Here is a 23,133-nt window from a genome sequence, read left to right as displayed (position 1 = left end):
AAAATTTGAGGCTTAACAGTGGGCATGTAGCTGTGTGTTATCTTTTTTCAGAAGATGAGCATTTTGAAGTGTTGCAACATCTGCTTATCTCAGGATTCAAAGCTGCAACAAAAGAACATCTGTGTACTGAAGCAAGATGGAAATCTTGGAGCACTTCTTCATTGTCATGTTATGTCTATTATCCTGTAAACATTCTGCTGTATGGCAGCACAATTTGTGTGTGTCACTTCTGAACTCTGGGGTATGTTCCTGTTTTTCCAGGAGGGATTCAGGAAAGGACTAGTAATTTATCTGACCCACAGACAGTGATGAAGGAATAGGAAGAATTTGAGTAGAGCACAGTTCACCCTTGCAAGGTTTCTCTGAAGACTGTTTTTGGTATTTGCTATATAATAGATTCGGTAGTTAGAGCTTTAGCTCTTGTGGAGGAACAAATGAACCATTCTTGTCACTGTTTGGGGGGATTTTTTTTTTCTTTCTTCCAACTGTGGCTGGTGATTGAGGTAGTAGGTAACTATGTTGTATATATCTGCAGGAGTAGAGGTGTTTTAGCGTGAATGGCCTAATGCAGTGGTTTTCAACCTATCTCAGTTTACAAATTCCTCACCTAAAATATTTCTAAGGAAGGCAAAACACCCTTATGAATTTCATATATTGACTATTACTCTTCACTTGTATCTGATAAGTAATGTAATTCAGTGGCTAGCATTAGCAGAGTATTTGCAGAATTGATGCACTAACTATACCAATGGTCTAAACCAGATGGGAATATTGCCAGGCCATGTACCATAGGGGACTTCAGAATTTCCAGCCTTGGTCTGAAATAGTCCTAAATGATTAGTCTTCAGGACATACTTCTAAAGCATACTTTGATGCCTTTTTCCCTCCTCCCCCCCCAACCTACTAGAGGTTGAAAAACAAAGCACTAAAAGAGCATGGCATTGTGCTAATTTATCAGAGCCAGCTGTCGGTGTTGGGTGCTCCCACAGACTGGAAAGAGAAGAGACAGGCTGTGAAAGATTTCTCCTGTTACAGGGCCCTCTCAAACGGTCAGCCAGACAATAACCTCTCCTTGCCCGTGGCTCTAGGGCAAGCACTGCAAACAATCTACCTTGAGATGAGTGTATCAGGCCTCAGCTCAGAAAGAAGGGTTTCCACTTAAGTACTTTTGTGGTGCAGAGCTTTGGTTTTCTGTTTATTCTGTGGCTACAATACTGCAGGGAGGAGGTTGGGGTGTTTCAGAAGACCAAAACCATCCAGATAATATCCAGTTCCAGCAAATGTCTCACTGTGGCTCTGCTGTTCAGTATTTCCATCTAATGTATGGCACAAATCTGAATCCAAAGTGCTTTTGTGGTAAGACAGGGGTTTAGGATGTAGAACTCACTCATCCAAAACATTCACTTGGATGTCACGTAGGCAAAAGTAACTACAGATTCACGGGGGACTTGAATAAATAAGGCCAGAGTGACTGTACAGCAGGGAGGTGAAAACTGTACTTTTGCTGAAGCTGACTCAAATCAAGGAGCTAATTTCTGTTTTCCCCTAATTTTGATCCTCAGTCTCAGTATCAACATTTATAGGTAGATACTGTGATGAATAGGGCTGTATCTGTTCTAAAATGCTGTGAATCATCTAAGCATAAGAGACAGCTGGAATAATTCCATCTGCAAGCTGGAGTCAGTAGATTTGATAATGCCTACCACAATTTTTGAAGGCAATTATAAAGGCTGCTAGAACCAGCCTGGTTAAGCTGCTCTTCTAATTACTTCTCTGTTCCTAAAATGTCTTTTTCAGGACTGTTTCTCTACAAGCAAGCTGGTTACAGTGTCTATTTCAAAGTCAGGCTGTGCTCATCACCATTAGCCCCACACATACTTGGTGTCAATTTGGTCCATTGATGGTCGCAGCAGTAATGATGCCACACCTACACTCTTGCATAAATATTTTTGTTCTGTCCTTTATCTTCCTTTAGTCAGCCAACTTGGACTCATCTCACACAATCTGTTTTGAGACACAACAAGTAATCACTGTTTGGCTTTAGCATCAGTATGGTATATCATGTTCTAATTTTATTATTCTGTCCCAGATCTCGTTGCTAAATACAGCAATATCTGGGAATTACATTCCTGTAGTCAGCTGTAATAAAAGTCCAGATGGAACATACTTATTCAGATGCTGTGTAGTCCATCTTGGATAGGACAAAATAAGCAATATTTTAGAAACTTTATTTGAAGCAGTAAGGGATAGCTTACTGAACAGTTCATATTCAACTCTTATGGGTGAGTTAGCTTGAAGAAAATACACTGGCTGGTGCATCCTCAGTCTATAACAGCCACTAAATGATTTGCTAGATGATTTATTTTTTTTTTTTTAATAAATTCAGGGAGGGAAAGGGGAAAAAAAAGTCTTCAAGAATCTGGGGCTTAGGTCTGTTAATGTTGTTAGCTTATTAGATCCAGAGAGGAATGTTTGCCTGTCTCTTGACAGCTCTTTTGGGTGTAGAAGTTGAAAATAACTTGACTGTAGTTACTACACTAGGTCTCCTTTTTACACAGTTGTCTTGGAGTCTTCAATACTTCATTGTACCCAGAATCTCCTGTGAAGGAGTGAAGATCTCTTCCTGAAGCACTAAGGGACAGAGATGACCTAGTAGCCTGGCAGCTGTCGGATGCTTTCTAGCACCATTAATGCTTTCAGGAGGTTGCCAGATACCGTTGCACGTTATAATCTGAGGTAAATGTAAGTCTACCCAATTGCCTAGAGCTCGTCAGAAGAAAGCTGACAGGTACTGCCCTTTCCCTAAGGCGGCAGCAGAGAGCCTTCTGGAATTTACCAAAAAGAGAGGCTTGGTCCCAAGGCATTTGGAGGACTGTGGGACTTCTTGGAACAGGAGGAAACTTGCTTTATCCCATACTATTTCTTCACCTCTGTTTTAAATGTTATTTTTCTTAAAACCACAGTAGCCTCACCTTGCTGCCCTACACAGGGTGGCAGCGATGGAGTCTTTTGGGTGCTGACAAAGTGCAGTGAAATGGCTCGCCACTTGGTGGAGTACGGAGACCTTCAAATACTACGGGCACACGCTGGCCTGAGCAGCTCTGCTCCTGGTGCGGTCCTGGAAATACCTAGTCAGCACTTGGAAACAGGACTTTGATCCTATGAGTTCAGAGTGGAAATGGTCTTATGTGAACCGGTACAGAGGATTATTTAATTTAGCAATAACTTCATGAGAACAGATATTTTGGTCTTTGTGAGCACAACCCCAATTACAACAAGGCTTTATAGTTGCAATTAACAGGTATTTTAGCCTGCTCTAACCAGAACATACCATTCAATACTGTGATTTGTATTTAGGCACGCTCTTTTTCAAATGGTGTATTCCCTGCCTATCTTTAAAACTTTTTGATCAATGTCTCTGAGGGTCGTATGTGTGTTGTAAGAAGAAACAAATAAGGCATTGGTGCATTTGCTGAGGTAACTGCAGTGAGCTGTCTAGCTAGGCTCATCTAGCAGAGTTATGCACATACTTAATTCATAATCTGGTAAGAGTGCTGTTGAAATCAAGCAAGAGCATTCATACTATGTAAAATTAAACCATTAAAACCTTTACAAGGTGAGGTCCTTTAGCAACTAGAAAATTTCAAAGGAAGATCCTTATTTGTTGAAACAATTCCCCAGAATTGGTAAGGTTTTGTTGTTGTTGTTGAACTTTTTGTAATAGAAAAAAGATTGGAGGAAATGGCGGTAAAAAAAGTCAAGTATCTTGCTTCTGTGCCACACCTAATTAAGCTTGCCTGAGAAAACTCCATTACCTCTTAAGTGATATTTAAGTTTTCAGGCAAGGCAAGAGTATTAATAAGCTAGTTCTTGCTGCCTGTTACCTGTTCTTTATGCTACTTAAAATCAAAGAGAATATCCAATTGATAAAGCACATCTGTTATGTTGCTAATCAGGGCTACAGTAGTCAACGGGAAACAGGATTTGGTTCAAAATACTGTAAGACTATTAGAAGCCAAATATTCAATGAGGGTTACACTGTGTATACCATAAAGAGAAATTGTGCTGTGAAGCTGTTCTGGGAGGCTGGGTCTCAAGATGTTGCTACTATATGCTGGAACACAACCAGAATTGTAGATAAGGTCATCAGCCTTGGGGATTGCACTCCATAGATGCTGTTTCTGACACCAGATTACAATTTGCTGTGTAAGTGGAAGTGACATTGATGGAAAAGCAGATGATTGCAAAGAAATCCTGCAAATGACAGCCATGACCTGTGGTATTCAATGAAATGTTTCCTCTTGAACTATTTGTTCTTAACAGGCAAATATGGTAGCACCACCACTAATCATATTTCAAGTTCAGAAAATTAGATTTGCAGCATGTAAAATATTTATTCCACATAGTGCATGAGTCAAACGAAGAAGTTGCCAAACATCTCTGATGAAACAAGTAGTTTGATATACCAGTAAGGAAAAATACCCCACTGGTATGAGCAGACGTGTTCTACCTAGAACTGGAGAAGCAAAGATCACCAAGGAGTAATGTCAGCTACATCCACTGGCAATAAAAATTGGCCTTCTCCATGATTCAGCCTGACAAACTGTACCTTGCCAGCGCAGTTGCCCAGCAAGCACGTGGCATGTGTTCAGCTCAGTGGGCTGACTTTCGCACACTTGGGGCACCCCCAGCTTTCAGATTCTGGACCTTTATTGACAGCATCTCACATCCGAATTCTCCTGTGTTCAGTGCTGTCAAATCATCTCCCATCTGTCAGATATTTGCTCAAAATATTCAGCTGTCTACAATGACAGCTTCTACAATCTCTTCAGCTCTTCTATCGGCTTGATTCCAGTGCTCTCTGGAACTCAAGCTGTCTGTGGCAGTTCTCAGACTTCAGTACTAACTACCCAAACTGTAGTGTCTAAACTCCTTCCCCCTCCCCCCCCCCTCAAATTAATGCAAGAATGAGACAGATTTTAATGTTTTAGACCAGTTTTAGTCTAAATCTATGTTGCCACTTACTTACTTGCTTATCTACACCAAGTTCCTTCTTCCTCCAGCAGAAGATAAAGGAGAGCCAGTGGAAATTAACTGGATTCCATGAGACAGAGCATAACCCCTCTGAGGTGTGGGAATTCCTCCTCTGGTCATGGCAAACAGGAACAAGTATTCCTTCCCCCCCCAATACTTCGTGTGACTCCACTTCTCTGTCTGCGACTGTACAGCTGCCCATCTGCACACAGAGAGGTGAGTCAGATGGTGCAAGGAGGCACTCTGAGGCAATCTCAGCAAACAAGGTGGGACAGTGACAGAGATGTGCTCTGAAGCTTTGAAGAGGTTGAACTCCACTTCAGAGCAGTTAGACTAACAGTAGCTGATTCCACATAGGTCTGCTTTCCACAGCTCTGAGGGGTACCAGCTCACAGGTTTTTGAATACTTTGAATAGGCGCCCCTGAGGCGTGTGCTAAGCTCAATGCCTGCATAACCTGAAGATGAGTTCAAGGGTCCCCAGATAAAAGCTAAACATCCCCACATCTTAAGAATTCTCCTCTATCTAGATAACTTCAGAGAAGTTTGCTGATCAAATATTTTGCTTCCCTTTTCTCTTTCAGATCTCCTCACATCTCTTCATAAATTCTTTGCTTCCCAAGGGTCGTATCTTATCTCTTTGCTTTGATTTTTTTTTTCAGTCTGGAAAGACCCTTTTGTACATCAGTAAGGACACAGAACTCTTCTTTATTTGTTGTAAAACTAAAGGAAGGTCAAGGTGGCAGAGGGTCTGGAACCAACTCCTTATCTCTGTGTCAGAAGTTGGATATGTGGGGAGCTGTATTGCTAGTGTGGTGTGTGCTCTCACTGTGTTTTGATTGACAGATGACTTACAGCCTACAGGGCTGTCAAGTCAGCCTCTTCCAGAACCCTGAATTTGCACATAGAAGGGATGAGAGACTCTGCCCAAAGAAACAAAACTTCCTGAGAACACTCCTATTGGTTCCTAGGAAAAAGATGAATTTGACTAGCTTGCTCTAATCATGAGATTTTTCAGGGTTGCTAAGGGCCGTACAGAGCTCTCTTACCGCAAGAAGCAAATAAATGGATACTGTCTCAATTCAAAATTTGCTGCACTTTCATGGTCATTTTAGATGGACAGCTTTATCAGTCACCTACAGAATGTCACTCAGTGATGGATGGTCACCTGTGCTCAGCAACCACAGCGGGAAAGGAGTGCTGGCAGGGGCAGTAAGTACCCGAGCCTGACTCAGCCAGTGCTCCTTCCTCCCCAAGATGTTGCCCGGTCATTCCTAGTCTGAGGCACAGTGCAGGAACCAGCACCATTCCTGGTCTTCCCTCTTGCAGCTCACAGGTGTGGGCTTAAAAAGCAGTACAAAAAACTCTGAAAAAGAAAAGGGACAGAGCAGAGAGATCAAATTAAAACCCAGCCAAAGAGCACAGCAGTTGCAGAAGACTTTAATGAGGAATCCCGCAAAGGCAGGGACATTCCTTAGTTACCAGCTATGTCTCATTAAAGTGCGGGAGAACACTGTCTGTCCTAAGCCAAACCCAGCCATGAGGAATGGCTCTGCATGGTCACTTGGGTGTAATGCAGCACAGGAAGCTCTGCTTGTCCTCCTTTTTCTTAATTGCCCCTTAACCCTCTACGCTCTGTTTTTCTCCCCCCAGCCTGGACCTCTTCAGACCAGAATCATTGGCTTTTTCTCAGGAGAAATTGTAGTGTGAATGGTGTTTTATGTGGGGTGGTGGGGAGGAGGACTGAGGCGTGGAGCAGTGAAGGGACTGCCAATGGGTCTGTGACAGGCAGGAAAGGAACCCAGGGGACGCCAGGCCTGCTGCGCCCCAGCTGTTGGAGGGGAGAATGCTCTCCTCTTCATCCTCCCTCCCTTGCTTCCCCCTGCCCCACTCCCTCCTCCCTGTGGCCATTTTCCTTCCCAGGGAAACTCCTCATCGCTGCTGCCCACAAACTGTCCCCACCCCCGTCACGTTTGTCTCCGTGCTCACACCTCTCCCGCCCGGCCACCACACTCCCCTCACGCCCGCCTTCCCGCCCGGCCCTGGCGGTGGCTCTCCCCTCACCGCGGCGCCCCCTGGCGGCGGCCCCGCCCCTGCCGAACGCGGATTCCCACCGCCCCCTCCCTCTCCATCCTCCAGCTCTGCCCTATTGTTCTCCCTTTCCTCGCTCCCTCCCTCCGCCCGGGGCTCACGTCCTCCCTCCGCTCTCCTCCATCCCTGCCTCCTCCTCGCTGTCCCTCCCGCCCCGCTCCGCTCCCCGGAGCTGATGTCACGCACCCGCTGAAGGCGCGGGCGATCATGGCTGCTGCGGCCGCGGCCGTGCCGCCAGCCTCTAGCTAATGCCCGCGATGGAGCCGGCGAGCCTGCTGCGGTTCCTGCGGAAGCTCAAGGAGGTTTTCGACGTGTGCGACGAGGATGCGGACGGCTTCATTCGGGTGGAGCACTTCGTCGCCCTGGGGCTGCAGTTCGGCCAAGGGGATGAGGTGAGTGGGGCGACCCCCGGTCCCGCCCGGCCCGGCCCGGCCCGGCTCGGCTCGGCTTGGCTCGCTGACCCGGCCCCCGGCAGCCGCGCAACTTTCACCGGGGAGCGGGCCACGGGTCTGCCTGGCCAGACCTCGTCAGAACCCCCCAGACTGCCCCACCACCATCGTGGCCCGGATTCCCCTCGTCCCTCAGGGAGCCCCCGATTCCGCCCCGCAGGGCGGCCCAGACCCTCTCCCTTTAAGGCGGCTCGGACACCTCCCCGTTCCTCGGGGGGGTCCCAGAGCCCCCTCCATGGCGGCTTGGAGCCCCCTTTCCTCAGGGCGACCCAGTGGCCCTCCCCTTTACCGCAGAGTCCTCCCCAAAGATAGCCCAGATCCCTCCTTCCCTCTGGGGGTCCGGGAGCCTCCCCCTTCCCTCAGGGCGGCCCAGACCCCCCAGGCCGACCTGGCTCCCGGTCCCCTGGGGTGGAGGGACCGGTCCCTCTCCGGTCCCCTCCCCAGAGCCGTCCCAGTGCTCGGGCGTTGCTGTGCCTTTAGGGGAGGTGTATTTATTCTGGTGACAACACGGTTTTTCTCTGTCGTGGCTTAGCTGCGTCCTCACCGAGGTACCTGGTTCCCTGGGGCGTTGGGAGCAAAGCTCCGGGCTGCCATCAGTGCGGTGCTGGTGCTGCCCGGCCTGCCCGTGGGCAGGTGAAGCGCAGCAGTGTCCGAACAGTCAGGGAAGCACCAGCCCAGGAGCACCCTAAAACCTCCAGATGATCAGTTGGAAGCGGGGACCCTATCCAGCCCTTCAGTGACACAGCGTAAATCTGGAGTCGCGCCACTGGTCTCGGTGGAGCCGTGCGTCAGTGGGACCACTGTAAATCCGTGACATCAGTGTAAATGAGAGTGGGATTCAGGCCAGTGTCGATGAGGGTAATGACATGTGCTTGGTTTGAAACAGTTCCTTTAAATGATTCAATCAAGGGCTGCAGCTTCAACAAAATTAACCAGCAAGGAACGTGTGCTTTCCCTAGGAGAACTCTCAGGATAAGGACTAGGCTAGGACTCAGAAAACCAGTATCAGCCAACCTTTTAAAGTACAATAAAACAAATTAATGTGAGGAGCCAATAAAATGGTAGTTTATAAAGGGATGCCAAAGAGGTAGCAAAACCAGAGTGAATTCACAGTAATTGTTGGAGCAAATTACTTATTTTTGGCTTACCACTGGTAATGAAACACAGCTTGTGAATGAAATCAGAAAACCAGGAGACAGAAGGCTTATTGCTTGCAGATAGTCACAGGTCTGTTAAACATTTTCTTAATGAGAAGCTGGAGTTTCTTGGTTTAAACAGCAAAATATGAAAGATAAATGAGTAATAGTAGAGAGCTTTATTGATTTCTGGTTTTATTTGTCTCTTGGCATGTTGTATAATTTTATGTAAACTAAGAGAAATATTTTTAAATCCTTACTGCCAGATACATTGTATCAAAATTGCTTTTTGCACTGCATTTATTTGGAGTCAGATCAGTGGCTTTCTCTTGCAGCACTGAGGAAGACTGGTCAAATTCCACTGGCTGTTTTGCAGCAGGTTGGCATTGATGATCATAACAATCCTTTTTGGTTTTACAAATATCTAAGGTTGTGAGAGGGGAGCAAGTTCTGTAAGATGCAAAGGAGGATTCAAGTGGTGATCTCAAAGCTTAGAGTGAATTGGAGTTTATTAGTTGGCAAATAGTTAAATGGAATGGAAAGGAAGAGAAAACTGGAAATGTCAACAGTGATGGCAGTAGAAGAGTACCAGCTGTCAGTGGCAGTACCTAGGTTTCAGGATGGGCTGGCTTACTGGCAGGCATGGGAGAGATTACCAGCGATGAGAAATGCATCCTTTGTATTTTGTTCAGTTGTAACCGGCAGTGTTCAAAGAAGATATTTGCAAAACTGTGATAGAGAAGTCTTATCTATATATCTATCAAGGTTATAATATAACTTGTGCTGGTTTGCTTCCCTGTGTCTATTGTAGTCATGGCTAGCAATCCTTTGACTTCAAAGGAGCATGTGTCAGCCGAGTAAATGGGATTTGTAAATCACCAAAAGAAGCTTGCTAGGGAAATACAGAATCAATTTTCCAAGTGCAAATTTACTGTAGAACAACCACTGTAGGTGAGCTAGTCTGGTTTTAAGTCTTGCTAAAAATGAACTTTTTGTGTGATGAATCACAGTTGATGTTTGGAGACAGTGAGAATCTATTCTCCCATACAGCACAGTGCTTTCAACCTTTCATCTGCAGGAACGTAATAAGCACTGTGTGGGAATGCATCTCATGAAATTAAACTGAGGAGACACTGCTAGAGAGCAGTTCCCGTTAACACATTAGAACATGTTTACTGTCATTGAAAATTATTTATATATTTGAACATGCTACACTTCTTGGGCCTGATCCACCTCACCTCCCTTTACATTTAAAAGAAATCTTTCCACTGGCGTCAGTGAAAGATTGATTTGCCCTCATGTGTAAGTTACTTGCTCCTTCTCTTTACGTAATTCATCTGGCCACAGGAAGGATCCTATTTTGTAGCATTGTGGCCTGAATAATTCTGACTCTTACCAACAGCAGCCCTGGGTCATGTGTATGAAATGAGACAGTATCTGTCCCTTCAGTTGTGCCAACCTGATACACACAGCTTTCCACCTCTTCTCTACCTCCTCAGAGCCACTGCCATTCAAAGGTTGGAGTCTAAATTCTTAATATAAATTCTTCAGTAAGGCTCATGGCTTGGACTGTCTAGGGCATTTAGCCTTCTCTGTTTTTTCTTTTTCTTTCCATTTCCTTTTTCTTTCTTCCTTGTGTGTGTGCACGCACGTGTAGTCGACATGCTGAAATTTATCATTCCTGAAAGATAACAACTCTATGAAAACTCCCCCAAGGCAAAATGTTGCAGCAAGGCAGCAGCTTTCTCTTCAAGCAAAGCAGGCCTTACCTGCACAGTCAAAATTACAAACTTTAACATTTCTGATTAATTTTCTTACTATTTTACTTTTAGTGGGCTTTTGAGGCTTCTGCTTCTAATAGCTTGATGCTTTGCTTTTCTTCTTTAAGACCACACCATTACTACTGTACCTCATCCAATTCTGCCTTTTCCGTGCACACTGAAATCCTCTTCTTGCCATGCAGTCATTGAGAGTCCACTGCAGCAGAACAGTGATTGCTTCAGAGCAGCTCTTTAGGTAAGGTGTTTTGGCTGTGGAAGTACTTCTAGAAGTTTGCTTGCAAACTTTTGCTTTGCCCTAGAAGGCATGCGGCTCAACTAGAGGAAGAAACGACTGGGCCATGTTAATTTGGCAGAGCCAGGAGCAGAATCATGTCTCTAAATTACTGCTATGGTGCTTGAATTAACAGCAGACCAGGCTAGCTCTTGAACACTGCTTGCCTGTGCAAATAGTTGTGGAATTTATGCTTTTAAGCAGTTTGGCATGTTGGCCTCTGTTTGTCCCATCTGGCTGTAGGCATTTAACTGAGTTCTCTGAATTAATCTTCCTGTGGTCATTGATGAGTAATTGAACACTCAGAGGGTGTCACAGGACCCAAGGATGAAATAAATCCTTCAGAGGTGCTTCTTTATCTGCACTGACAACAGAAACTCCTAGCTGAGACTTTTGGTTCAGTGCTTAAAAATAGCAGGCTTGGCCCTTGCTTTCCTGTTGAATGGTCTGTTTGCCGTTTGTGCAGAAATCTGAAGGAAGGCTTGAAAGGCTGTTTCCAAAGTGACTTGACTGGATGGCATGTACTCACTAGCTGAAGAAACACTTCACATAACATTGAAAAATGCCAAGAGTCGCTCGCCATCTGGTTCCCTTTCACTGGGAAGATAGTTGCACTAGCAGCCGAGTGTCTAGGAGCATTGTGAGTGACATGTTCAGCAAGCCCCAGTTCTGGCAGTGGATTGTGTGAATGTGTATTTCAGGGTAGTGCCAGTTGATGTTTCATTATGCCAGATTCTATTTAAACTCTACATTCAGTTTTCAGCAACAAGTGAAACATACTGAACTTGTTGACGACTTCTTTTTGAGATATGTAATCACCTTTTGGAGGTGTGCAAACCATACAGGTGCTTAGACACCTGTAGTCTTTGTCATCGTAAGATCAACAGATGCTCATCAACTTGAAGCAGTGTCACACCTGAGAGAGAACTTCAGCAGCTAATAAAATCTATAGGCCAATATCAACTATTCTTTTGAGTTGACAGTAATTCACTTGAAGTCAATGGTTTACTACTGGTGTAGAACAGAAGTAGCTGAAAACAAGTTCACGTATTTCACATGAACAAATGAAACTTTCTGGCCAAAAGAAACTATTGAAACAGGGGAGATGTTTGTTGCTAATTTTAGTTGCTTCCATTTGATGAATATCCCCATTCTGGGCTGAAATTAAAGGCATCAACCTCAAGGGCTGCCCCAGTAGTAGATTGTGGCTGCTGGCTGACTTTAATGACAGGCCTGATGCTCCATTTTGACTTGCTCTCAGATGTCTCCCAGGGACCTGATGGAGTCCCGCTCTAAGCACAGTCCTGCTATTGTAACCACTCCATAACTAGCTTGTCCTGTAAAAAGCAGGAGTGTAATTTCATTGCATGACATCATGGAGCCTTTCTGAATGGTCTGGGTGAATTTCAGGCTCCTGAATTTCAGAGTTGCACCCCAAAATTAATGGAATCACTGCAAATTTACATCGATGTGCATGATGACAGAGATTAGTTCACACCTTCTTAACGATCTGTAGTATGCTCTGGCCTTAGCTGCAGCTGTGAGAAAAAAAGACTTTTGCACTGAAAGATTGAAAGAAAAGTATTAGTGTGTTACCAAGTGATACTGCCATTCTCATAACGGAGCAGAAAAGAATTATGACTTACTTCTTTTCTGCTTTTCCCAGAAATAATTCCTGAAAGAAAAAAATAAAATATTTACCTAGATATAACGAGGATGCAAAGAGCCCTCCTACGCGATAGTGTTCTCTAGGAAACAGCAAAGCTGCCACATGTTTAAACTCCTTAAAACTGTATTTGCTAATGACCCGTATATTTCATATCATTTACAGTGACATGGAAAAAATGCAGTTCTGAAATGGCACAGTGGGGTACTTAGTTTTTGTGGATTAGTCAAGGTACAGTCACTGTAGCCTTCCTAATTCAATACCAACTAGCAGTGAATTTGTTTAAAAAAGCCTTTTGGTATATCCTGAAACTGAGCATGTATTTCTAAACAGCTGACATAAAGCAAGCCTAGTACTTACTGTTAATATAACATTTTCTGAAGCACGGTTATGAGGAGAGAAGCTGTAGGTTTGCTGTTCACTCATGAGTTTAATTCGTTATGTAATATGTTTGCATTTCAAAGGTGAGAGCTCTGAGGGGGTTACATGCATAGTTAGGAATTGATTGTTGCAATACAATTTAGTGATCTGAAATAGTAGGTTCTTAATGCCTAAAGGGAAAGGTAAACAATTTTGATAGCAATTCTTGATATTTAAATGACTGTTTTATAACTACCTCAATGTTTGCGTTTAGTAAAGGTACAGTGATATTGTGTTGTCTTACAATTAAATGCAAAAGTAAAGAAAAAACTTAGCATATGGATCAAGCATAGAAGACTGTACTGCATCTTTTGTGTACAGTATGGAAGGTAGCATATGTAACTGGTGAAGTTAAAACATTCAGCTGCCTAGCAAGACCAGATATTTTCTATGCAAATTTTTCTTCCTCTCTCCCCACCTCCATGCCTGATTCAATCCATGCCGTTAAGTTGTAAAATTGGTATTCTTCATCTGTGACATGCCTGCGTGTTCTCCAGAAATTTGCTCTTGCAAATCCTAGGGAGGATTTCAGATTTCTAGCACATACTGATTTTATTCCTCTAATATGATTAAGCTTTGAAAAGTGACTTATACAAAATTGCTGCAGGGGAGGATAAGTCTTGGAGGGGGAACAAACCACTGCCAAATAGTATTTGTGGGGGTGATCCCCAACACAGATTTTTTTCTTGGTTTCTAAATTGCATTGTTACCTACAATTTAGGACAATTGACTCATGCTCAGCAGCAGTGATCCCCAAAACAGAATTTTTCTTGGTTTCTAAATTGCATTGTTACCTACAATTTAGCACAATTGACTCATGCTCGGCAGCAGTGCTTTTATAGCTACAAAGTGGAAAAAAATCAATTGGCTTACAATGTTTAGGTAAGTAAATGTGATTGGTTTTATTCCCTGTGTACTTGACAATATAATTTCCTATTAATTTTATCTTATTTTAATGCTAATATTCACAAACATTTTAAAATCCCTGATTTGATTTTTGAATGAGACTGTCTGCTCAAGAGCTAGAGATTAAGTTCTAGCAGTTCTTAAAATATGCAGTATTTCAGGAGACACACGTGATCTCAGGCCTAGATACTTGCATAGGCTGCTGAATAAATACCCATCCGCGTGCTGAACGTAGTTAAGTCAGTGCAGGGTGTGATTAAGTACATGAATGATAAAAGAGAGCGTCAGACACAATCACTAGTACTATAACATACGGTTTTACAACAGCAGTGTGTTTGTAAACAAAGCCCTGTATAATACATCTCAGTTCCTTTTCACTCAAGTTATAACCGAACGGCCTCACTTGGAGCGAATGCAAGTGTTTCTATAGAACTGTGAATGCTGTTTTCACATTTTGTGTGCAGTTAAAACCAAAAATAGTAGGGCTCCTTCCTAAGCCTTGCATCCAGTTCAGTTCTGCAGTATGTTTGGCCCCAGCATGAGTAACAAGAGTGAACTGTGAGGTCAGAATACCATAAGGGAGACAGGGTCAATGGACCTGGAAAAATTACAGTGTACTCATCAGATTTTAAAGCTGCTTTGACAATTTAGTTTGGGTATAGTGTTATGGTTTTAGGAGGTCAAGTGAAAAGCTTAGAAATGGTAGAGACTTTCTCGGTAGGTTTCCTTAAATTAGAAGGAAAGGTACTGGGATTGTCTGTTCTGGAATGGAGAGGCTGGTGGAATGAGGGGTGTCAACCAAACCAATTTCTTTCTCTAGAGTGGTGTCAGTTTTAAAATTATCTACATTTTGATGCTCAAATACGTGTCTTCTCCATAACATCACACATACACCTGCACTGTCAAACTTCTTTTCCGTCTCAGTTCAGGGCTGCTCTTTGGGGAACAGAGCCATTCCCTGCTGCCCCACAGCAGGCTCTGTCACACTGGCCTCCAACAGGGAAGCAAGACCATGGTATAGCACTCTTGCAAGCAGTCCTTGGATAGAAAGCTTGCAAGGACCCCTTTTCTATAGGGGATTTTCAGCCTGTGGCAGTGTTTTGTGATGTTCCCAACTGGGGCACGTTTCTGGTACACCTGCTGCAAGTTTGCTGATAAAGCATGCTTCACATTTTTCCTTATGTGTGGGTCATTTTGGACATCCTCAGTGCCTGGTTTAGTGTGAAGATTTGCAGTGGGCCAGTGAAGACATTCTGGCATTGTTCCATCACCACTGGACAAACTGACCCTCCCCAGCGGGATCCAGATGGCTTTTGGAACATGGGATATTCTTTTCCAATGACACTTATGTTGTTGTAGTAAAAAACCCAAACAAATGTGCAGATACAAACAGCTTTGTCCATATGTTTTCATGGTATTAATAGATTTGAGAAACTGTCCCAAAATCTTGGTCATTTCACTGTTTTTGTAGCGAGTGACCGTATGATCAATTGAACGTATTTTACCCAATTAAACCACATGATGTATATGTTAGGATACAGTAGCTAATAGCAATTCAAAAAGTGAAATGCCACAGAGATGTCAACACAGAGACCATTATGTAATTGTTGGCACTTACCCTTTTGTCCCTGTGCAATAGTACATTCTGTCTCCATAAAGGAGTGCAGACTCCTCCAGTAATGGCGCTAATGCCACCTTTCTCAGTGTTGTTAGCTATTGGGAACAGCAGAAAGCTGTAGGACTCTCGTTAGAAGAATTTTGTTGCAGGAGTCTCTTGTGTGCTGGATTGGTGTGGTATTGTGTCAAAATACAATAGACTTTGCTCGGAAGGGGGTTAAAGGCAGCTGTGGAAGGTCTTGTGCTCGTAGGGATGGATGTGCTGATGAAAAGGGAAGTAGTAAGAGAGAGATTTTGCTATTCTTCCTCACTGGAATTACAAGCAGCATCAGCGAGAGCAGGTTTGGCGTTTTGACCCGAGGAATCCTGGTCCCATTACATTCAGTGGTGTGACCATTGTGTGTTGTAAGGGAATAAGGATTGACCATAGGATTTGCAGCCTTGTAGTAAAGACTAGCTCTGTTGCTGTTTCTCTTGCTGGTTCTTTATTTGGTTTTGACGTTCATCATGTGACAGACCAAGCACTAGCTTGTGACCAGTGGTATGGAACAGACCCCCTTTGCATCCATCTTGGAGAAGATGGGAGCCTGTAGTCACCCTGTCTAGGTGGTGCGCCTGCTTTCATTCAGGTTTTAAGAACATTATGCTCTTGAGGGCCCTGGATCACTTGCTGGGTTGGTTGGCCAACATGGCAGCTGTTGTGTTCAGCGATGCATCTGGGCATGTAATGTGGCCGTGAGCTAGCTGACAGTCTTGTCAAGCTGGGACGGCCTCGTGTTGGCTTGCTGCGCCAGCCTATTTGAACTGTGAGGGTCGCAAGAGCAGATGTGTTGGAATGGGAGCAAAGCTGTCTTGTACCACATAACAGTGTATTTCATGGGAGTATAATTTTTATACAGTACTATTTCAAGCTTTGTGCAGCCTCTGTGACAATTGCTATATAACCTCGTGCTTTTTTCTGCATCCATGCACCACCAGGTCCAGTTGTGCCTGGGCAAAGAGTGCTAATTCGATAGACTCATTCTGTCCACAGGAGAGCTCTGTGTAGTGAGCAGAGGTACAGCCCTGAGCACCAAATTTGAGATCGGACTCTCAATTTCAGAGGCTGATTGAAGTGCCGTAGAGAGCGAGGACTTTGATTTGAGGATTCTGAGGCATGTGTGTAATAACAGTTGGGTCCTGAACTTAACTGTTCTTCAGGTGTGTGCACAGCGACAGTCGTGTAGATACAGTCATTCTCATGATGCAGTAAGTGAATGTTTGTTAGCAGAGTCAGCAGCTTGGATAACTGTAGAACAAGAGGAAAAGTGTTTTGCATTTGTTAGAGGGGAATCTCAGGGAAAAACAACTATACTGGCCTACTGATTTTATTGGGGGAACCTAGTGCTGCTGGGAGGGTAAAGATAGTTGACGAGAGTGCTCTAAAGCAGTGTGCTTCTCTTGGTCTAAAAAGAACTGCAATGTTGAATAGTGTTTCTCCTTTCCTGAATGGGTGTCCATCAGGTAATCCATTTGCATAATGAAAATACATTGTAGACTAAGCTGTTCAAAATCAGAGTATCTTAACTCTGCCATAGGCATGCTCAGTAGAGGTTGGCAACTCACTTCAAACCTATGTGTTCCCTCCTGTTGTCAGATGTATCTGACAACAGACATATCTGTTGACAACATAAAATTATTATGGTAGGATGTGGACAATTAATTATGTGTTTATTCAGTGTTGAGAAACTCAAAGTGTTGGCTCATTTGGAGTTTTTCAGCATCTCAGCAATGCAGAATAATATAACAGTGTCTCAGCTGAAGCTGATGTTTTCTTACTCTCTTCTTTTGGCAACTAACACATAGAACCCAAGTCTGGTTTGTGTATGAAGAGTGAAAAAAAAATTTCTTAAAATTTCAGATGAGTTTGGCAAATTATTTTTGCCTTAAAAAACCATAAGAATGTAATTAACTTCACCTTTGGGTTTGGGTTGTTTTTTTTTTTTAAGTATGATATCTTGATTGTTTCCATTGAAGCTAGCTTTTTATTGACAAAATTTAAATTGAAATATTTGGCAAACAAGAAGTGAAAATGCTCCAAAACATAAGATTTTACTCAACACCAAGCACTCTTTTCTGTTTTCTTCTGAGAAATGTGAAAAAGAAAAAAATGGTTTTGATTTCCTTTACTTGGCGAGAAAGCTGAAAAATCAATTATTTAGCAAGTTATGTATCGAGCAAGTGCAGAGACTTTGTGGATGTAGGAGGAAGAGAAAATACACTATTCGATACATCGCTGCTCTTCCTAATTGGAGTTATAGTCAGCTTGCAGTTATCCAGAGCTGTGGGGAAAATAAAGCAACAGGTAAAGCAAAACCATGGATAATGCCAAGCTGTGTAAGAGACTAGAAGAATGTAATCTTTAGGAAGAGAAAATCAGTGAGTTTGTGCAGGAAGCATGACCAGCTTTAAAGGATGGTACAAGAGAACATAGGATTTTGGCTCATGAGTATTTGCTTCTTTGGCTATTGGTTTTCACAGCTTGTGATCACAGTTGCCTGATCATTCCCATTTTGAGTAAATGAAGTCTGACTTCATTTACTGCAGCCAGACATTGGTGAAACTTGTGAATTTTTGCCTCCAGTTGAAGCGTGAAGTATATTTCATTCCTTAGTTCTCTTTGGGATTGTTTGAAAATAAAGAATTGAGTGTTTTGGGACACATCTTCAAAGGAGCTTTGATAACGTCAGTTTTGCTTTTCTTCTGAGCAATTACAAGGCATGGAAATTTCCACTGAGGAAAACACCATCTTGCCTTCTCACCTGGGAATTGCATGCCCTTTGCCAAATGCTCTTCTGCCCAGTTGGATGCATTTACTGGAAAGTGCTGAGATACTTGCTCCCAATCAGACAGTCCAATGTGTCTTGTTTAGAGAATGAAATTGGTTTGAACAGTGACATTTGTGAAAGTCTAAATTGGAGGTGACTATTTCTGTAAATGCCAGTGCTACTTTGGGTGTGACAGGTTACTATCTTTACATTTTTTTTCTTGTAAACCTGGTATGACTATTGTGAACGATATTTCTTTTCCCCCATGGCATTCTAGAGACATTTTCAGAAACTTGACAGTCCTGGTGTGTGGAAGCGTCCTTGTGGTACTTCTGGTTTGCGCTGGGTGTGAATGAACCATGCTCCTCCCTGAGCCAGTGGAGCAGCTGGTAGAGGTTGGTATCTTCTGTATCAGCTGTTCCTTTGGGGTGGGCACCCAATGTTCTGTGCGTTGGCACATGCTGGACCAAATTGCTGCTCTCAGTCTGCTGCCTGGGGCCACAGAATGGTATGAGGAGGTGGAGGGCACCATGCAGCAGGGATGTTTAATGCATGAGAATCAATGATGCCTCAAGGGACACATCATGAATGAACTGTAATCATCACTGTCATTCCACAGCATCACAGATATGTCTGGGTGTCATTTTTTGCTGGGGCCTATTTGAAGTAATGCATGATGTTCTGGCCTCACTATGTTATTCTCCCAGTTTATTTTTTCCTTCTTCAGGGACAGGTTCAGTTTTGGGCTTGTCATTGCTTGTGCTTTTTGGTGGGTGGCTCCTGTGAAAATGGTTGTGGTCAGTTAGCTCTAGCTGTGTTACAGCAAATTAGCACCTGTTTGGAAGGGAATGGAGCTTTGGAGGAGTTGATCTAAGTGGTTTTAAGCACAAATGATTTATACAACATTTCAGGTGAAAAGCTTGCTTGCTTGAGCTGGTGGAATAATGTGGCTATAAATTACCTTTGGGTTTATTGCAGTTGGCTGCTGCAGTGGGTCTTTAGCAGTATGTTCTGTTCAATGGCACTTCTCCTAATTCAGTGCTTGCCATTGCTTGCATTTTGTAGATGTTGCACTATTCTGTAGCACTGATTCCCTGGATTTACAGTCCAGGGTGAAGAGAGTAGGAGTGTAGACTCTCATAGCAAGAAATTGCTAGTGTCTCTATTTTGGTGAAGAAGTGTGAAGAGACACATTTCAAATACCTTTTTTACAGGAGGAAGGGTTGCCGTGGATAAAAGCTGTGACACATTTGGTCTGATTTTTTCCCCCTCTCTTTTAATTTGTTCTGTGATGAGATATGAGAATCAGGTTCATATCTCAGACTTCCGTATGGCAGAGGATGGCTGAAGGGACACTTGCATTCGCTGTTGTTGGCTTCATCAGAGACGGTTCCTGAGCCCACAAGGACACCAAGCTGAGCATCTTCTGGAGCACCTCCTGCAGAGGCAAAGATGCAGAAATGGCCTTTTATTTTAGGGATTTTGTACAAAGAAGTGAGACGCCAGAAGGGTGTTCTTGGAATCCTTTGAAGGTGCCTGTGTGATCTGACCTCATTGAGCTGGTACGCTGGTACCTTTCTTTCCGTTGTTGCACTATATAACTACTTTAAAGCTCACAGTGTTTTAGGAGTTTGTGTCATTCACTGAATAGCAGATGTGCCAGTCACAGAAGGGATTTCTCTAATTAACCAAGTACCTTTTCAACTTTAATTTCTCTTTTTTTCTCTATTTTCTCTCCCACTTTTGCTACTGGTAGAAACTTACCCATTTTACAATCTCTCTGTTAGTGATTATGCCTGCTTAATTTTGGTGAACCTGCTGTCAATAATGCTGATTGTGTGCCATCATCAACACCAACCTGTGGTTTTTCTAAATAAATTGGGCAGAAGGGAGGGGGGAAGAAGGATGTTCTCTTCAAATGGATAGATTGCAAACAGATGAACAGCAGTGAATGAATACAAAGGAAATACAGGTGAAACTCATGAGGCTGTGAAACAGGCTATCAGTGTTTACACTGTTTGAATATGTATGTGTGTATATCTTAATACCCACTTGCACAAACTGATTTCTTGGAGTAAACTGCCAGCCTGGAATAGAAATTGATTCTTAAGACCCAAAGTGTGTGCACTCAGTGCACACTGTAATTAGATTGTGATGGCAATTTCAGCACAGGACTGAACTTTAACTAACCTTTCAAAAACTCATTCTTCCTTCAGGAGCTCATGGCGCTATTTATGATATCAACGATTAACTCAGGGAATGTCATAGGCTATCAGATGGGGAGGAAAGGAGAAACTATCAAAAGATTAAATTTTGATGGTATTTTAAATGTAAACCCCCAAACTGTGTTTGATGCTTCTCTAATTCTGCTGAAAGTCAGTGACTCCGAAAAGCTCCAGTCATTTTTGAAAATGTGATTTTATGTCCCAAGTACAGCAGAGGCTTATCAAAATTTTACCTTGGCCCCAGGAAAAGACTCAGGAGATACTAGACCCAATAACACATTGTTCTCAACAGAGTAATTTTGCCCGCTGTTGGGAGTGGCTATTGTGCTTTCTGTTATTAATGAGGGAGTTATTGTTCCCTTTAGGTGAGGTTTCCATGATATTTGCTGCTTGGCACTTCAGAGACTCTTATTAAAGAGCTAATGTGATTCCCATGAAGATTTGTGAAGTCTTCATTAAATGGATCACTACATGCCAGATAACATAAGCAATATCTGCACCGCTTCTTGGGACCAGCAAGGAAGGCAGGCTTAGTACGGTACTGAGCTGTGTGTCAGCCACTGCTTGAAAGAAATGCCACACACAATTTTAAAATATTTACCTTTGTTCAGCTAATATTACCAAAATAAAAAAAACCCCTTTTTTTTATGTGCTGGATTAATAAATCTAGATCACAGGCTGTAACTGAGTGTGACTCAGCTGTGTGAATAAATCAGTTTGCTTGATTGTGGGATGAATTTACACTTTCAAAGCTTTTAATAGGTAATGAATATTCAGGGTCTGCCACATGGCAGGAGATCTGAGACAAAGGCTTAGATTCCTACAGCCTTGGCTCTCGTTCAGCAAGTGTTGTTACAAAAGAGTGTCTTGGAGTGGTAGATTGCAGTGCTGCTCTGATACCTTTTTTTTTTTTCCTTTTTGCTGTTGCTAATAGGAATGCAGCAGTGCGATACACTAACTGGTGGCTCTAGAAGACAAGTTTTATCGTGCTGTATTAATGCTCAGAGCATGTTGTCCTCTTAGCACTGTTTGTAGATGTTGGATGGAGTTGCACAGGTGTCAGAGAAGGGGATTTGAAATCTCTCAGTGGCTTGCAGAAGTATCTGGGAGCAATTATTCACCCCAACCCTGTAGGCAGAGGAAGGACCAGACTCCGCCTTTCTTTTAGGCTAAAATGCTCAGCAATCCTGGAACTCAGTTCTCTTAAATGTCTTGTTCAGGATACTCAAATTGCAAATGACTCCTGAGAAACCAAATAAACTCAGGATTTTGTCTCCTCTTGGCTATCATCTTCCTGTATATGAGTTGGGTTATGGGCTTTTCAGGGTGAGAGGAGCCTTGTTCTGTGTTTGTATAGCCTGGGGTGGACTGTATTCTAGAACCTCTTGGCACAAACACAGGACAAATAATAAACGATAAACCCATGTTGTTTCTGGGGAAACTGTCTGCTGCAGAAATTTTTTTACTTTCTCAGAAAAGAGATAATCTTTGACTCTGATCAATTGCAAGGTGGTTCCCCACTCCTGAAATCTGTGCAGTAACAAGAAGTATTCAGTGGAACAGATGTCAACTAAGCTCATGCCAAAGAAGACAGCTGCCCTGGGTTCTTATGATCGGATACACGCTTCAAGGTGTTAAACACCTGTATCACTGAGAGTCATGACACTGATTTGCACGGTAGAGCCCATGCCTATGCAGGAACCAGTCAAGAAATGCATCAGACTTTCCTGGGCTCTGTTGAGTGAGTCAGCATCCTGTAATAATTCCTAATTTGTTACTTTTTGAAATACTACTCACAAGAGTAGTGGGGAAGGGAAATAAAGATGCTGGTGCAAAGTTACCCAAGTCAAGAACAGCCTACAACATGGCTGTGAAATGTTTTAAGTTTGATATTTTTGCTTGCAATAGAGATTTCTTACCAAAGCCCTCTGTGGAATTAGTTTGAAAATCTGAGTTCAAGGTAGCTGGATAAGAAAAAAGGATTTGATAGCACTGTGAAAATCTTTACTCAAAAAATGTCTATACAGCACCTCAGCAGAGTTCTCCTTGGTACAACCTCTCACTGCCTTGCATGGGCCAAGACTGAATTGTAGCTGGTGATAGTGTTGAAGAGGTGACGGGGCTGATCTGGTTTAGGTGTAACTTGCACTAGCCTGCCACAGCAATTTTGTATATCGCTGGCCCCAGAAATGATGATTAACACTTCCTGGAGTCATGAAAAATGAGAAACACATTTGTTATGAAAGTTGAGCTGATAATCCATGTGCAACCGGGAGCTTCTGATGTTTCACTGATACTACAGTGCTGCAGTTACAGTTTGTGATGCTAGCAAACTCTGTAAGAAGCTCTGTTACTTGTGCTAAAAATCTGTCAATACAAAGAAAAAAACAAAACAGACAAAAAAGGCGTTAGGTTTCTAAAAGGCAGGGGCAGATTTCTTTTCACAACCGCACTGTTGCAAGGAAGTCTGGCAGAGCCTGCACAACTGCTCCTCTTCTGCATTAGTATGGTCAGACACTGATGGATAGCCCGATATGTGTGGCAGAATTTACACCATTGATAAAGGCGATGAGTGAGAGGAAAAAACATAGGCACCAGTTGTGCCAAGCGCTTAGGTATGTGCTTAGATCCCAGTGAGGTTAGTAGGGCCTGGGTGTATGAAGATAAAAGTGTTGATGGTTGCTGTTGAACAGGAATGCAGTTGAATAAAAGGTTCAAGTTGAATGCGTATA

The 23,133-nt window shown here is 43.1% G+C and overlaps 1 protein-coding gene across 2 annotated transcripts in view; it reads left to right on the top strand.

The window, feature by feature from the left end:
- The first annotated feature begins 7,102 nt into the window (after positions 1-7,102).
- The window catches only part of RAB11FIP4 (RAB11 family interacting protein 4), a 124,733-nt gene continuing 108,702 nt past the window's right edge, over positions 7,103-23,133 (top strand). Inside the window, exon 1 of one of the 2 annotated variants that reach the window (XM_075770385.1) lies at positions 7,103-7,515. In XM_075770385.1, coding sequence (XP_075626500.1) covers positions 7,372-7,515 — 144 coding nt within the window. In that variant the 5' untranslated portion in view covers positions 7,103-7,371. The remainder of the gene's footprint in view (positions 7,516-23,133) is intronic. The other variant, XM_075770386.1, reaches the window with a different exon arrangement.

Source organism: Balearica regulorum, chromosome 18 (genome assembly GCF_011004875.1).
Source record: "Balearica regulorum gibbericeps isolate bBalReg1 chromosome 18, bBalReg1.pri, whole genome shotgun sequence".
Lineage (NCBI taxonomy): Eukaryota > Metazoa > Chordata > Aves > Gruiformes > Gruidae > Balearica > Balearica regulorum.
The sequence above is the reverse complement of the archived record's forward strand: the minus strand, read 5'-3'. Positions and strand labels throughout refer to the sequence as shown.